The sequence below is a fragment of the Mytilinidion resinicola genome, assembly GCF_010093595.1.
Source record: "Mytilinidion resinicola strain CBS 304.34 unplaced genomic scaffold BDZ99scaffold_2, whole genome shotgun sequence".
NCBI lineage: Eukaryota > Fungi > Ascomycota > Dothideomycetes > Mytilinidiales > Mytilinidiaceae > Mytilinidion > Mytilinidion resinicola.
This window is the reverse complement of record NW_022985438.1, coordinates 233,585-248,460: the sequence shown is the minus strand read 5'-3', so window position 1 is coordinate 248,460 and position 14,876 is coordinate 233,585. Positions and strand designations below refer to the sequence as shown.

At 52.7% G+C, this 14,876-nt stretch overlaps 7 protein-coding genes across 7 annotated transcripts; all 7 read left to right on the top strand.

Moving 5' to 3' along the window:
* Positions 1 to 217: 217 nt before the first annotated feature.
* On the top strand, positions 218 to 3,969 carry BDZ99DRAFT_484581 (3-hydroxy-3-methylglutaryl-coenzyme A reductase; the record flags this gene model as incomplete). The annotated part of the gene is made up of 4 exons (XM_033722652.1): positions 218 to 550; positions 602 to 985; positions 1,038 to 3,502; positions 3,561 to 3,969. 4 exons carry the CDS (start codon positions 218 to 220, stop codon positions 3,967 to 3,969), a joined length of 3,591 nt encoding a protein of 1,196 aa, XP_033582627.1.
* A 1,083-nt stretch (positions 3,970 to 5,052) lies between these two features.
* BDZ99DRAFT_457642 (Nicotianamine synthase) lies at positions 5,053 to 6,462 on the top strand. Its single transcript, XM_033718731.1, has 3 exons — positions 5,053 to 5,406; positions 5,504 to 5,946; positions 6,001 to 6,462. Exons 1-3 carry the CDS (start codon positions 5,109 to 5,111, stop codon positions 6,106 to 6,108), a joined length of 849 nt encoding a protein of 282 aa, XP_033582626.1. The 5' UTR covers positions 5,053 to 5,108; the 3' UTR covers positions 6,109 to 6,462.
* Positions 6,463 to 6,879: 417 nt separating this feature from the next.
* BDZ99DRAFT_376817 (uncharacterized protein) lies at positions 6,880 to 8,315 on the top strand (the record flags this gene model as incomplete). Its single annotated transcript, XM_033715044.1, has 2 exons — positions 6,880 to 8,017; positions 8,074 to 8,315. The coding sequence occupies 2 exons, from the start codon at positions 6,880 to 6,882 to the stop codon at positions 8,313 to 8,315; spliced, it is 1,380 nt and encodes a 459-aa protein (XP_033582625.1).
* A 731-nt stretch (positions 8,316 to 9,046) lies between these two features.
* Positions 9,047 to 11,596, top strand: BDZ99DRAFT_120421 (cytochrome P450). Its single transcript, XM_033712515.1, has 3 exons — positions 9,047 to 9,708; positions 9,868 to 10,307; positions 10,451 to 11,596. The coding sequence occupies exons 1-3, from the start codon at positions 9,395 to 9,397 to the stop codon at positions 11,413 to 11,415; spliced, it is 1,719 nt and encodes a 572-aa protein (XP_033582624.1). The 5' UTR covers positions 9,047 to 9,394; the 3' UTR covers positions 11,416 to 11,596.
* Positions 11,597 to 11,776: 180 nt separating this feature from the next.
* Positions 11,777 to 12,371, top strand: BDZ99DRAFT_514314 (uncharacterized protein; the record flags this gene model as incomplete). Its single annotated transcript, XM_033724857.1, has 2 exons — positions 11,777 to 11,953; positions 12,174 to 12,371. 2 exons carry the CDS (start codon positions 11,777 to 11,779, stop codon positions 12,369 to 12,371), a joined length of 375 nt encoding a protein of 124 aa, XP_033582623.1.
* Positions 12,372 to 13,053: 682 nt separating this feature from the next.
* Positions 13,054 to 13,387, top strand: BDZ99DRAFT_457637 (uncharacterized protein). Its single transcript, XM_033718730.1, has one exon. The coding sequence runs from the start codon at positions 13,118 to 13,120 to the stop codon at positions 13,355 to 13,357; it is 240 nt and encodes a 79-aa protein (XP_033582622.1). The 5' UTR covers positions 13,054 to 13,117; the 3' UTR covers positions 13,358 to 13,387.
* Positions 13,388 to 13,476: 89 nt separating this feature from the next.
* On the top strand, positions 13,477 to 14,635 carry BDZ99DRAFT_120386 (uncharacterized protein). Its single transcript, XM_033712514.1, has one exon. The coding sequence runs from the start codon at positions 13,595 to 13,597 to the stop codon at positions 14,561 to 14,563; it is 969 nt and encodes a 322-aa protein (XP_033582621.1). The 5' UTR covers positions 13,477 to 13,594; the 3' UTR covers positions 14,564 to 14,635.
* Positions 14,636 to 14,876: the final 241 nt, after the last annotated feature.

Here is a 14,876-nt window from a genome sequence, read left to right as displayed (position 1 = left end):
GCGCGCGCTCCAATTCGCCGGACTTCAGTACCACGCATATCCGCACCTGCATCGCCGTCGACTCCATCCACCTCCCCGGATCCTGTAAATACCTCGCTCGCAGCCACCCGAAGTCTGGCGTGACCGTCCTCTCTCTAAATCCCGCAATTCACCAAAAGCAGCTGCACAGTAGCTTCTTCACGCTGGAGAAACAGACACCATGTTAGGAGCCTCCTTTATGCCCACGCGATGGCGGGGGGGTGATAGTGCTCAGAAGAAGACTAGCCCCAGCTGGTATGACCGCCATCTGTCTCCAGTGCTATTGTCTATATCGAAACGCGCCTGCACTCATCCTATACATACAATCGTCTTTGTCGCCCTTCTTGCAAGCACCACCTACATCGGAGTTCTGGACCATGGCCTGTTCGACCGCAGCCCCGTCATTAGCTCGACGAGCGGCAAGGTGGACTTCAATACGTTGATGGTGGGCAGCAAGAGGCTGCGAGTAGGAGAAGACACCGACTGGCAATGGCAGGTTGAGGAAACAGGCAGCTCGTCGAAGCTCGAGAAGGTGGGTGCTTTCAACACCACGAGCAGACATTAGCTAATACACACTCCGCAGACTACTCGGGAACTCGCACTTCTGACCCTTGTTTTCCCCGATCTCCCCGCTTTCAATTCTGCGCAAACCGCTCCTTTGGCCCAGAGCGTTATCCCAAACAACTCCTCTGCCAAACTCCTCCCAAGCTCGACGAGCTCGTTTTCCAATATTTCCCCTGACACTTCACTGGCCTTTTCGATATCGCTATCAGAGGCCCCTGAGTTCCTAGCGGCTATGCAAGAGATTCCCCCTGCTGAGGATATCGCTGAATCCCAGGACTCGGATCACGAGGGCACTGTTGAAGCCAAGAAGTGGATTATGAAGGCTGCAAGGAGCGGCTCAGGCTCGGGAGGGCTTCGCAACTGGACGCGAGACTCGTGGACCTCGTTTGTAGACTTGTTGAAGGTATGTATACTGCAAAGGCGAACCACGGAAGCACGCTAATTCGCCCGACTAGAATGCGGAGACACTAGACATCGTGATCATGGTCATGGGATACCTGTCCATGCACCTGACTTTCGTCTCCCTATTCCTCTCCATGAGGCGCCTTGGGTCGAATTTCTGGCTTGCTGCGACAGTTCTGTTCCAATCTGCATTTGCGTTCCTCTTCGCACTCCTCGTGACCCTTCGTCTTGGCGTCCCAATCAATATGGTCCTTCTATCAGAGGGGCTGCCCTTCTTAGTCGTCACTATTGGGTTTGAGAAACCCATCATTCTCACCAAGGCCGTTCTCTCTGCGTCAATTGATGCCCGGCGTAGCCAAAACACCGAAGGAGGTAACAATGAGCCTATTACCATTCAAAACGCCGTTCAAGCTGCTGTCAAGGAGCATGGCTTTGAAATAGTCAGGGACTACTGTATTGAGATTCTCATCCTTGTCGCTGGTTCACTATCAGGTGTGCAAGGTGGACTACGACAGTTCTGCTTCCTCGCTGCCTGGATCCTCGTTTTCGACGGCGTTCTACTCTTCACTTTCTTCACATCTATCCTCAGCATCAAGTTGGAGATCAACCGCATCAAGCGGCATGTCAATCTCAGGAGGGCTCTTGAAGACGATGGCGTCAACCGATCTGTCGCGGAGAGTGTCGCAGCTAGCAATGACTGGCCCCGAAATGACTCTGGACGAGTAAACAAGTCGGGTGAACACACTGTCTTCGGAAAGAAAGTACGCGACAACAGCATTCCGAAATTCAAGGTGTTGATGGTCACTGGATTCATTCTTGTCAATGTCCTGAACGTCTGCACTCTGCCGTTTCGCGCGAGCAGACACCCTGCTGCCGCCAAGATGTCCAGATTCTCCAGTGTCGTTGCACCACCGCCGATGGACCCATTCAAAGTTGCAGGAAGCGGTCTAGACTCTATCTTTGCCTCTGCGCAGGCCAGCGGAATTTCCACAGCTGTCACCGTCGTGGCACCAATCAAATACGAATTGCAGTTTCCTTCCGTACATTACGCCTCTCCAGGAGAGTTTGGTAGTGACAGTAAAGACCATCTCTCCACGACTATGGGCGGCCGCGTTGTCGATGGGCTGCTTAAAAGCTTGGAGGATCCAGTTCTAAGTAAATGGATTATCGCGGCACTGGTTATGAGCTTGGTGCTCAACGGTTACCTCTTTAACGCGGCTCGTTGGACCATCAAAGATCCCCATACTCCTTTGGATCCACCGATGGCAGAAGAAATTCAAGAAGGTGCTCCGCCTAACGTGTCTACTTCCCTGGCTTCTCCAAGGCCTTCACCACAACCTCAAACACCACAAAATGGATACTTTGCTCCTGAGGTCGCGCCCCTTGCGGAAATAGTCCAACCGCAGCCAATACCAATACCAGCGCCTGTGTTCCAGCCCATACCCGAGCCCAGCCCCTTCAGTGAAAAGGAACAGCAAAACAAGCGCCCAATAGAAGTCACCGAGGCTCTCTTGAAAGAAAAGAAGGTACATCTCATCACGGATGCTGAGTTGGTGGAGCTGTCTATCAAGGGTAAGATACCAGGATACGCGTTAGAGAAGACACTTGGCGATAAGACAAGAGCTGTCAAAATCCGACGCGCTGTCGTTTCTCGGACGCATGCCACTAGGGAGACCTCGACGCTCCTGGAAAGGTCCAAACTCCCCTACGAGAACTACAATTACGATCTTGTTCATGGAGCTTGCTGCGAAAATGTCATTGGCTATCTACCCCTTCCTGTTGGTGTCGCTGGACCAATGATGGTTGACGGACAGAACTACTTCTTACCCATGGCTACAACCGAAGGTGTTTTAGTCGCGAGTACCAGCAGAGGCGCCAAGGCCATCAACTCTGGTGGTGGAGCCGTCACTGTGATAACTGGCGATGGCATGACCCGCGGACCTTGTGTTTGTTTCGAGACGCTGGCTCGAGCTGGCGCCGCTAAACTGTGGTTGGATTCTGAAGAAGGGCAACGCGTGATGAAGAATGCCTTCAACTCCACCAGTCGTTTCGCTCGACTTCAAACTATGAAGACTGCTCTTGCCGGTAACAACCTCTACATTCGATTCAAGACGACGACCGGCGATGCTATGGGCATGAACATGATCTCGAAGGGTGTTGAACATGCATTGGGCGTCATGGCTACCGAGGGCTTTGAAGACATGAACATCATCACGGTTTCCGGAAACTACTGCACTGATAAGAAGGCGGCTGCGATCAATTGGATCGATGGTCGCGGCAAGGGCGTTGTCGCTGAAGCTATCATCCCTGGTCATATTGTGAAAAGCGTCTTGAAATGCGGCGTCGACGAGCTCGTCGAGCTCAACATCAACAAGAATCTCATCGGCAGTGCTATGGCCGGCAGCATTGGAGGCTTCAACGCGCACGCCGCAAACATTGTGGCTGCCATGTTCCTTGCAACTGGCCAAGACCCGGCTCAGGTTATGGAGAGTGCCAACTGCATCACAATCATGAAGAAGTAAACCTGCCTGCCCGCCTGACCCATCCCCATCCACATGATGCTAACAGCAAAGCAGTCTCAAAGGCAATCTCCAAATCTCCGTCTCCATGCCCTCAATCGAAGTCGGCACCCTTGGCGGCGGCACAATCCTCGAGCCCCAATCCGCCATGCTGGACCTCCTCGGCGTCCGCGGCGCCCACCCCACTAACCCGGGCGATAACTCCCGCCTCCTCGCCCGCGTCATCGCTGCCGCTGTCCTCGCTGGCGAACTGTCGCTCAACGCCGCGCTCTGCGCGGGGCATCTGGTCCGCGCGCACATGGCGCACAACCGTAGCCAAGCGCCCAGCGCGGCACCCAGCCGTGCTCCTACACCCGCACCACCGCAGCTCATGAGCGGAGGCGCGCAGACTCCGGCTTCGGCGGCTGTGGGGAGCATCAGAGATGCGGCGTCGAGAGCGGCGGAGTCGGCGCTGCCGAGGCGATAACGGATGTGCGGGTTCGACGGCGCGTGCGTGTTTCCTTTTTTACATTCAAGCACATTGGCATAGGGGCGGCATACTTTGGCGTTTGTTTTCTGACTACGCATGGTCTGAATGGCAGTACGTAGCTATTTCGTGCGCTCGTAGTGTATTCCGTTTCCATCAACGCCTCCATCAAGAGAGCAGCAGCAGAAGCCAGAGTTGTTTAAAATTTCACATCCTTTTGATATTCGTATATTTGTTCAGCGTATGTGAGAGTTTGGTGGCATTTACCTCAGTCGCCAAGCTCAGACCGGCAGCACGTGAGGTCGGACAAGGAAGTACTGGCGGGTGTGATCTAGGTCACCGGAACTTCACGATCTAGGTCAAGCGAAGTGATTTCCCATTTCACATGGACTTTACTCAATACCAAGAGTCAGAGCTGACAAGTCTGATTATTCCAGCTCAATTGCTACCTTTGTAGAGGCTTGTTGAGATATGGTCACATGGATCACTCTATCCTCGATATATACGGCTGCTCCATCGCACCAGATCACATCATCTGGATTAGGTCATCGCTTAAAAGCCTCTGCCATGTCAATAACACCCGTTCATCTCACAAGAGACCGCGAAAATTCTTCAGCTAAATAAGTGTGCAGCTCTAGGAGCCGAGCAGCAAGCAAAATGCCTTGTGCGCAAAGGTAAGTAGATTCAGTCAGCATGCCTAAGATCGGCTGCGCGAGTCTGTGACATTCTCACATGCCGTCTTGAGGCTTCCATATCTTCTCGCCCATACATCTTCAGACTCTAATCCTCGGCCTTCCAAGACTGTAGAGTTGTGCGGACCGTAGCATAGCGGCTACCATCATTCTTTCCCGCAATCAAGTGGCAACGTTCAACAAGATAAGGCTAGTTTCCGATACACAAAGTCCTAGGAAATTCATTCCCTTCACTCCATCGCCTTCCCTAGCTACAAAGGGCTCGCTGAGGAATCATTCACGCCGAAAAGATCAACAGTCACGTGGCCGTGATATCAAGGTGCTCACACTTGCCGAAGTGGGATCCCCCTACAGCCCTAGAGCCTGTTTCTGTGTTGTCACTTTTTTCTATCTCAAGTCGTTGCATCCGTGTGTCCCTCTCCTCAATTCACTCCACTACACCGTACGATGCCGGGCCTCAAAGGAAACAGCCACGCAGAAGATGCTGCCGCGATTACAACTGCAATCACCGCTATCTACAACAAGATTTCCCTTCTCCGAGACCTCAATCCCCGAGATGAAGTCAACTCGCTGTTCAGCGAGCTCGTATCTATCTGCATCCGGCCTTACCACCCCACCGTCGCCTCTAGCGTACTCTCCTCCCTCATCTCTGACGCTCCACACATCCGCCAGCTCTGCTCTTCCGCCGAAGGTGCCCTAGAGCGGCATTGGGCCAAGCGAATGCTTCGCTTCGACGAGAAATTAGGTTTGCCAGACCCCCTTAGCTAATACCTACCGGCGGGCGGTCGACGAAGAAGAAGTGTGTCGGTGTCTATACAAATACTTACCCCCATACGTACCAGAGCCTAAGCCGCTGCGCTGCTTCCCCTACTACTCCAACTACGTCGACCTCTGCAATCTCGAGTGCAGCACTATTACCGCTGTCACAAATCATGCGCCAAAACACATCGCTTTCATCGGCTCGGGACCACTGCCGCTGACTTCGTTCTGCGTGGCCGACCGCTTTCCACACGCTAGGATCCACAACGTCGATAGAGATGCGGGTGCTATTGCCCTGTCAGAAGAGCTGGCGAAGAGGCACGGGTACGGGAAGATGACGTTTGCGCACGAGGAGGCGGCCGATTGCGGCAAGTTATGGGACTTCGACGTTGTCTATGTGGCTGCGTTGGTCGGAATGTCTGCGGAGGGGAAGGCGGTGATATTGGGTGGGGTAGCAAGACGGATGCGGAAAGGGGCACTACTGTGTGTGAGGAGTGCGCACTCGCTGAGAGCGTTGTTGTATCCGGTACGTGAGCTCAACTTTAGACGTCTGATGCTACATTGCTGAGAGTGGCTCCAGGTCGTCGCGCCAGAGACATTGGTGGAAACAGGGCTGCTGGAGCTGGTAGTCGAAGTCCACCCGTGGAATCACGTCGTCAATTCTATCCTCTTGCTGCGAGTCTTGTAAGGGGAGCATTGGAAGCGAGCTTGTAGGAAGTATAGAGAAAGACTGGTGGCTGAAAGCCCCTGGATACAGTCGCGTGGGCGGACCCTCGAGTCATATGTCGTTTAGAAGAGCGGCCAATTAAAAGCGTTTAAAAGTAGATCGAGTTCTGCTTTGGAAATATATATATCCGCTCATTCAGGTTCAGCAGAACGTATCACCGTGTTGCTGTAAGCTTACTCCCTAAGGAGCGGATCGCTTGGGCCCTGGACCTTGGTATGTCGAGACCACTAGCATTTCATGTACTTAGCATACTGAAGATCTCGTAAGCAGTGCAGCAAATATCTGGACTCATGTAAATGTAAAATTTGCTACAGCTTAAATCAGACTGACTAGCTGCTATATTCACAGCTTTTGACAGTATCTCCAATCGTTGTGGACAGTGAAGACGTGATGTAAAACTGACCTTGTTAATGTTAAGGCTGCGAAATAGAACCTGAACGAGCATATGAATGTTAGGCACAGTTCATTTTTGGCCTCGTCCAGAAATCAGGCACACGCTGTATTTTACGGCACTACCTAACTACCCTACCTATCAGGTGCCTAAACTCAGCCTCGTGGTGGAGTAGAGCAAAAAGGAGCCGCGACGTGGGCCCAGGATCAAAAGCTGCCTCGCCACATCTTCAGCCACTCTGCTATCCCAAACAGCGCAAGTGTAGAATCACTCCCTCAAAAGCAGAGGAGCCCTGCCCTCAATTTACATCCCTATATTCACGGATATACTCAGCCGCCAACATGAGCTCCGAACCCGACTTGCACCGCGCTATTTCGATGCGACCCTTGCCCTTCAACAACGGCTTCCGGCAAGAGAGCCCTCGCCCGAGCGAGGCCAGCCTCCACCCGTCTTCTTCCGATGCCATAACCGTTATCAAGTCCGGGAAATCCACAGCCATCGATTCTGACAAGATAGATGAGCCATTCGCTCGCCATGGGCACCGCAACGAGACCGACATCGAGTTGCAATCGATCCCCACCTATGACGAAGACACGGACCCGTACCAACTGGCGTCCAAGATCAAGACGCCCGACGAGATGGCACAGATACGGGCGAACTCATCGCGGAAGCGAGACGGCTTTGGGCCCTTGAAAACAAACAAGAACGCGTACAGGGCACGCAAGATCGCCAAATTCTACGAGGCCCAGAATGAGAATATCTCGGATCTGCTGAAGCCGGTTGAAGACCATAGAAGACTAGCGAAGGAGGAAGAGGGCGCCGACCACCTGCAGTTCAAGATTGCGGTCCAGGGAAGCTTCATCGCGAACGTCATTCTTGCGGGCCTGCAGCTGTATGGTGCGGCGTCGTCTGGGTCGCTTTCGCTGTTCACAACCATGGTCGACTCGGTCTTCGACCCAATGAGCAACATTACCCTGATTTTGTGCAACCGCGCTGTCAAGAGGGTCGATGGCAGGAGATTTCCCTCCGGCAAAGCGCGCATTGAGACGGCGGGGAACATCTTCTTCTGCTTCCTCATGTGCGCCGTCTCTGCCATCATCATCGTCGAATCCATCCGCGAGCTTGTGACGTATAATTCTGGCCAGGATACCAAGAAACTACATATCCCGTCCATTATCGCGGTTGCTGTAGCCTTTTGCACGAAGTTTGCCCTGTTCCTCTACTGCTGGGCGCTGCGGAACAAGTACTCTCAAATCCGCATTCTATGGGAGGATCACCGAAACGACTTGTTCATCAACGGCTTCGGTATCTTGACCTCCGTCGGAGGCGCCAAGCTGAGATGGTGGATCGATCCTATGGGCGCTATTCTGCTGTCTGTCTTGATCATCTTCCTTTGGCTCAGGACAGCGTACTCCGAGTTCCAGTTGCTGATCGGCGTCACGGCTGACACGCACATGTTGCAGCTTATCACATATATCTGTAAGTTCCCACATTTCTAGACTGTCAAAGCATACGTGGCTAACATTGCCTTATAGCTATGACCCACTCCCCCGAGGTCAAGCAGATCGACACCGTCCGCGCCTACCACAGCGGTCCCCGCCTCATCGTCGAAGTCGACATTGTCATGGACCCCAACGATACCCTCCGCCACACGCACGACGTCGCCGAAGAGCTCCAGATCAAGCTCGAGAGCCTGCCGAACGTGGAGCGTGCCTATGTGCACGTCGACTTTGAGACCAGCCACGCCCCAGAGCATTTCTTGAAGAAAGAGCTGTAAATCGCATAGAGCCGGCTACAATCACATTGGATACATTGGATACCAGCTCGGATGGTGGAGTGCCAGAATAGCAGTTAGGCTACGAATGGCATGAAGAATAGCCTCGGGCATAAGGAAATTGCTTTTGTGCATAGTTCTGAGAGCTGAAGCGAGACGGTCGAGTTGAGTCTCGTTTGTACATTACTTCCTAGCGGTTAGCGTTGATTCCTTTAGATGAGAGGATACCGGGTACTCGTTCACCATTCTTATAGGAGCGAGAAGGGCCTATTGCAGTTGATTCCGACACTGCGGAATTGAAGAACTTTTCAATCGTCCTACAATATTTGCCCAACTGGAACTCCCAGGACATTGATACAGTACTAGGCCATACGTCTGGGCACATGGATTTATCACTGCTCGACTTCAATCTTGCTCACTGCGAGGTGCAGCGCGGCTAGTAAGCAGCCACTTGGTCAAGAGGCAGTATAATTTGCACTACTCGAAACTTGACATCGCGCCTAGGATTTTGAAATTCCATGGGGGCACCCTAGGCAGTGGTAAACGCGTGTGCACAGACTTATGACTTGTCACTGTATGGATACTGCATTGAGACACTCTATGGAGCTCTGAACCAGTGTATGCGGAGAAACGGCCTGATCATATACAGTGCCTTGCCATAGATATCTGTACTCTTCCCTCCCACTGTTTGTGGGATTCCAAAGTACTAATAGAAACCGGGGGCAGTGGATCCACTTTCAATCCGCGTACACTACTGAGCATCTCTCTCATTCGGAAGGCTGAAAATGCTATGAAGCTCCTCGCGCAGCGGTAAACGAGTGTAGGGATTTCCATGACGAGGCATCATGTACTGATGGCCGTCTACTTTTCATTGACGAGGCTGTTCCTTGTGTGCACCTGAGGTGACGTTGCCCCGCCCAGCCTTATTCTACTTTAAACCTCGCTTTCGCTTCCGCGACGCGATTCCTCCACACTACAACCACTTCCACTCTGCTTCCTTTTTGTTCATCTATGTAGAAGCTCTGGGTAAAAAGGACCGTTTCACTGCGTTCCGAGGTGCTCAATACCTCTTAATCACACCAATGCGCTGTTCTCTTCTCTCCATGGCCGGCTTCAACTCTCCGTCTCCGAAATGGAGGCAAGTCGATATAATGGGATGGCAGACGCACGCTCTTGGCCTGCTTGCATTCCTCTTGTGGCGAAACTTCAAGGACCAGCCTATTCCATGGGCAATCGGCATCTATCCGCTGCTCCTCCTCTTCTCGCGACTCGAGTACTTCCTCAAAGCACGTGCCGACCCTAGAGAACCGCCTCTGATCCCGCACCCATATCTCCCTTTCGTTGGTCACCTGATTGGGATGTTCCGCTACGGTGCCAAATACTACGATATCGTCAAGTTCGTATTATCGCCCATTTCATTGTCTCTCTACCGACCCCAAGTCAACCAGCTACTCCCATCCTTCCTAATTGCCAACTATAAAGCACCTCACTCCAGGTTAATCGCCCATTACCGAAGGCTTTGAATTCCCCGGATCACCGCTAATCTGCGATACAGCAAGGAAGCCAAGTACCCCATCTACACCCTCCTCACTCTCACCAGCCGCACCGTCATCGTCGCATCCCCCCAAATCGCCGCCGTGGTCCAGCGTGCCAATAAATCACTCTCCTTCTATGGCGCCATTCTCTCAGTCACGGAGCGTATGGTTGGCTTCGACAAGACCGCCATGTCAGTCATCTGGGAGAATGTGGATCGTGATTCCGGCGACCATGGCTTGATGAATGAGTCGCACGACATGGTCTCTTCCATGCTAGGACCGGGGCCTACTCTGAACTCCATGAGCGCTATCCAGCTTGATGCCATTGCCGATGCTATGAATAGCTACATTCCAACTCCGCGAGCCAGGCCGGACACTTTGGATTGTGGAAAGCCGGCGAAGCTCACCCGTTTGATGGACTTTACGAAGCATGTGTTTACTACTTCCAACGCATATGCTTGTACGTAGCCTGCAACTCTTCCCGTTACTAAAATCTCAGATGTGCTACAAACGTAGCACTTGATGTTGTATACCGAAGGGCTTCGAATTTGTTCCACCTGCCCTTTGTTACGAACCCTCCGCTGACTGAACCCTAATCTCTAGTCTACGGCCCGGAAAACCCCTTCGTTCTCAATCCCGGCCTTGACAAAGTCTGGTGGACGTTCGAAGACAGCATCAAGCAATTCATCGCCGACATTGTGCCCTCCCTCACTGCGCCCACCGCCAACACCGCTCGCAACAAAATGGTCGCCGCACTGGAAGACTACGCCCGCCATGAGCGCTACAACACGGCTTCCCCTCTTATCCGCCAGCGGTTTGCCCTCAACTTTCGCAACGGCCTTTCTATCGCCTCGACCGCGCGCTCGGAGCTTATCCTCCTCTTCGCCATCATGGGCAACGCCGTTCCGACTACATTCTGGCTCCTTGCGAACATCTTCAGTCGGCCCAAACTACTCCAAACACTGCGCGAGCAGTGTGGAGCTGCTGTCACCATTACCAACGGCGAACAAGGAGAGGTCCGCACACTTAGTATCTCGAAACTGAAAGAATGTGCACCCTTGCTCGTTTCCTGCTTCCGCGAGACCCTCCGTGGCATCATCGCGCTAACCTCAGTCCGTTATGTCCGCGAGGATGTATCTATACTTGAGTACCGCCTCCGCAAAGGCAGCGTCGTGCAAATGGCAAGTGGCGTAATACATTCCGACACCTCGATCTGGGGTCCTGACGCCGCCGAGTTCAAGCCTGACCGGTTTCTCGGACGGGACGAGTCTGGAGCTACATATGCACTCCCACTTCCTCCGTCTGTGCCCAGCGCTGCCTTCCGTGCTTTTGGTGGTGGGAGCGTGATTTGTCCCGGTAGGCACTTCGCGTTGTCGGAGATCATTGGATTCACGGCATTGGTATTGCTGGGCTGGGAGATTGAGAGTGAGAATGGCGGACTGATTCAGTGTCCTCTCAAGGATGATATGAAGATCCCGTTTACGCCGATGAAGCCGGTAAGGGACGTGGATATGAAAATTACAAGGCGAGATGGGTATGAGGGCTGCGAGTGGAGGTTGGAGTTGTAGAGGCAATAGGAGTAAAGGCGGCTAGGATGAATGTCCAAAGATCATTCAGGTCGAATGGATTACCTCTTCTCCTGAGTGACTGCAGCGCACTAGAGCAGCCCTGACAGTATTAAGAGCTCGTGGAAAAGTAATGAGACAGACTGGTTGTCCGTTTGCTCTGTAAGTACAGCTACTGCGTGTCATAGCGCGACAGCCCAGCTCTCAAATAGTCGCACAAAATCATGGTTTAAGTCACCTGACGACGCGATTTAGCTCCCAGGCTCGAACGCGACATCTCCCACTTTCTTTCCACCTCAACCCCAACCCTCAACCCGTTAACATCATCCGTTCAACCCAGAAAATACTCCAATCCGGCATAACGATGCCGCCCAAACGCTCCGCCCCCAGCTCTTCCACCGTACCCGCGAAACCCTCAAAACGCGCCCGTCTGGGTTTGGACATCACCGAAGACGCGTTGGAGGAGATGGACAAGCAAGAGCTCATCTCCCACATTCTGAAGCTCCAATGCCACATCGCTAGCACTGCCAATGAGACGCCAGTCCATGCCTCACCACCTGGCCTCACGCCCGAGGAACTAGCCGCCAGGACCTCGAAGACTAGGGATATGATGATGCGCGGGATCAAGAGCTAGATGAAGGTACGGCACACCCCTCCCCCAATCTTTCCCTAGATAGTACTTGTAATACTACCTAACACCGGTCCCAACCGTTACCCGCCGAGCCTCCGCCTTCCTACCTCTATACTAACACAGACCCCAGTGGAAGCCCTCCTGCAAGACCAAAAGCGCGAAATTCAGCTACGAGGCCACTGTCACCGACCCGGCCATCTTCCACAAGCTGTTCAAGATGCCCGCCGGCTGGAAGAAGAAGCAGTTGCAGTACTCGCCGGAGGAGTTTGCGGAGGTCACGCGCTGCTATATCGAGGCGAGCATTCGGTATGGTACGCTGAGCATCTAGGGGAAGCATATTACGGTGAAGTGGGATGGGGAGGAGGTAAAGGTGTACAGACGGAGTTCATCTTACAAGTACGTACTCTACAATTGGTTTCATTTTAGTTCTCGCGCCCTACCTATAGTGAGTTCCTGCGATATGGATCCCATGCTTTCCGTATCAACGCCATAGGCAACATTTCAGTCAAGAAAAACTATCGTGAGATAGTCCTCAAAGTTAAAGAGGATGAGCAACCAAATTGACTCCTGTTCTCCATCTGACCTCTGTAGCGCTTGAGACCGTTGGTTTATGAGCCGAAAAGTGCCACCATGGGCTCGTTCCTCCGTCGTCTGCTGGGTACGTAAGAAGTGTATAGACTGATTCAACCGAAGCTAATTGACCCCTGAAGGACTGCACGAACGCTCTACTTCAAAGACTAACTCGTACGTAGCTTTGTTTTTGGCTGATTTCTGCTTAGGTGGACCAGGGCCAGGTCACTCTGTTATTCATGAGAATGTGACTGTATTCACTTCCAAGGCTAATACGCGCGGTCAGCTGTCGGTGAAAGTGAAAGCAACGTGCTAGAAGCTGCATAAAGCCCTGACTTCCCACGGCCTCTTTTCTTTCTTCGTACCATCAACAAGTTTTCTCTTGCCACCACCACCACTACTACTCTCAACACCGAGCCGCATTTATCTCTCCGAATCTCCATTCACTCACCAGCCGGGTGGGTACATATTCATCAACAGGCAGCCCTATCACCATACCCAGCCATGCCCTTCTCCTCACTGCCGAACGAGCTAGTTTTGGAAACCGCGAAGTACCTCGATACCAAGTCGCTGAGCAGACTCTCTAGTGCAAGCTCGCGGTACCGAAGCCTACTGGAAGACGACCTGCTGAAGCGCGCGAGCCCGAAGGACTTGAAGACAGCTATCTCTCAATCTAATATGGAACTCGTCCGATACTTCCTAGACCAAAACATCACGGGAATCGATCCATCGACTGGCACCTAGGACATCTTCCGAGCTTTCATTAAAAATTAGAGCCGTCTCTGTTATTGCGTCCCTTGCCGTCGCATCATCATCGATCTCCACGTCGACATTACTTCGCTGCTTGTCGTCAAAGGGAGTGAGCTCGGACTGCTTACCCCCAAAGATGCGATCAAGCTCCTGCAAAAAATCCTAAAGGAAGTTAATTGCGGTAGTAATCCAACCTATTTGTGCGGCTCCAAGATAGTGAAGTTGATCGATATGCTCCTGTCACTACGCGGTGACAATCCGATCGGTGACGACTTGTATCTTCGGGCTATGTATGATACCCGCGTATTCCAATTGCTTCTGCAATGTCGTGCGGACGTCAATTCATACACTCGGAACGCTCCGCCACTTCTTCACCGTGTGCTTGAACTCCGGCGGAGGATCCGCATAGATCATAGCAATGATAATATCATCGTCCGCATACTTCTAGATGCGGGCGCTGACATGGACCGGCTTTGGATCAGATGCCACTCCGATGGAACGCCTCATAGGGCATCTCTACCACTCGCACTCGCTGCAGCTGGGGTGGATCTAGACCTCGTCACAATGTTGATAGAGGCTGGAGCTGATGTCAACGGGCACGAGCCGATGTCTCGACGAAGCTATACCCGCCCCCTCATCCATCTTGTGGAGAACCCAAACCTTTCTTTCGGCCGCCAATTCCAGGTCATCTGCAAGCTCCTAGAGCTCGGAGCCGACCCAAACGTCCGCGCCATCCACTACCACGGCCGTAGGCCTGCACTCCTAGACATCGTATTGATGATCGGCCTCCTGATAGACCATGGCGCTGACTTGGAGCAGCTTGACCATCATGGCCGTAATTTCGCACAGCGACATCCTCCTAATGGCTTCCTTTGGGGCATCGATAATGTTTTGGAAGAGCGACGGTCGCCGCGGATACTCATGAAAGTGGCGCTGGACAGGAAGCTTCCCGGCTTATTGCCCGTTAAATACATCCTACCGAAGACCGAAGCTGCTCTCCACAAGCTACAGACGACACCGGAAACGCGCGAGAATAAAGCTGCTGTGACGGAGGCTGGGAAAGAGTTGAAGGACTGCTGGGGCCTATGCCGATCCATCTATGACACTTTCACGCTGGATCAGCTGCCGGTCGAGCTTCGTTGTTTCTGGGGCGAGAACCACGACCATATCGAGCGACTTTTGGCGTCGTTGACTGATTAGCCGCTTCGGTATCACTTACGGACGCGGAAGTAGCGCAGGTCTCTTTTCGTACTGCGACCAATTCTTTCCTCAATATGGCTCTGCTTCACTTGAGGTGCCAACATACTGACCTTTTTTCTTTAGTCATGCTACTTACTAGCGTTTTTAACCTCGAGTACGTCGAGGCCAGTTAATGGCCTGATTTGGGTAGCAGAGACGAGCGCTGGCGGCAGATTTACGTAGCCAACAATGCTGATTCACACTCTCCCGAACGTCAAACGCATCTTCTCCAAGCGGTGAAAGCATTCCAAGGAACCACTAATAATGCCTGGAA

What these genes read in the sequence shown, in the direction of transcription:
- BDZ99DRAFT_457642 (XM_033718731.1), top strand. Translation starts at nt 5,109, where the DNA reads ATGCCGGGCCTCAAAGGAAACAGCCACGCAGAAGATGCTGCCGCGATT. An exon ending in TCGCTTCGACGAGAAATTAG is followed by an intron (nt 5,407 to 5,503) that starts GTTTGCCAGACC and finishes CATACGTACCAG; the next exon opens with AGCCTAAGCCGCTGCGCTGC. An exon ending in TGAGAGCGTTGTTGTATCCG is followed by an intron (nt 5,947 to 6,000) that starts GTACGTGAGCTC and finishes GAGTGGCTCCAG; the next exon opens with GTCGTCGCGCCAGAGACATT.
- BDZ99DRAFT_120421 (XM_033712515.1), top strand. Translation starts at nt 9,395, where the DNA reads ATGCGCTGTTCTCTTCTCTCCATGGCCGGCTTCAACTCTCCGTCTCCG. An exon ending in AAATACTACGATATCGTCAA is followed by an intron (nt 9,709 to 9,867) that starts GTTCGTATTATC and finishes TCTGCGATACAG; the next exon opens with CAAGGAAGCCAAGTACCCCA. An exon ending in TACTTCCAACGCATATGCTT is followed by an intron (nt 10,308 to 10,450) that starts GTACGTAGCCTG and finishes CCTAATCTCTAG; the next exon opens with TCTACGGCCCGGAAAACCCC.
- BDZ99DRAFT_457637 (XM_033718730.1), top strand. Translation starts at nt 13,118, where the DNA reads ATGCCCTTCTCCTCACTGCCGAACGAGCTAGTTTTGGAAACCGCGAAG.
- BDZ99DRAFT_120386 (XM_033712514.1), top strand. Translation starts at nt 13,595, where the DNA reads ATGCTCCTGTCACTACGCGGTGACAATCCGATCGGTGACGACTTGTAT.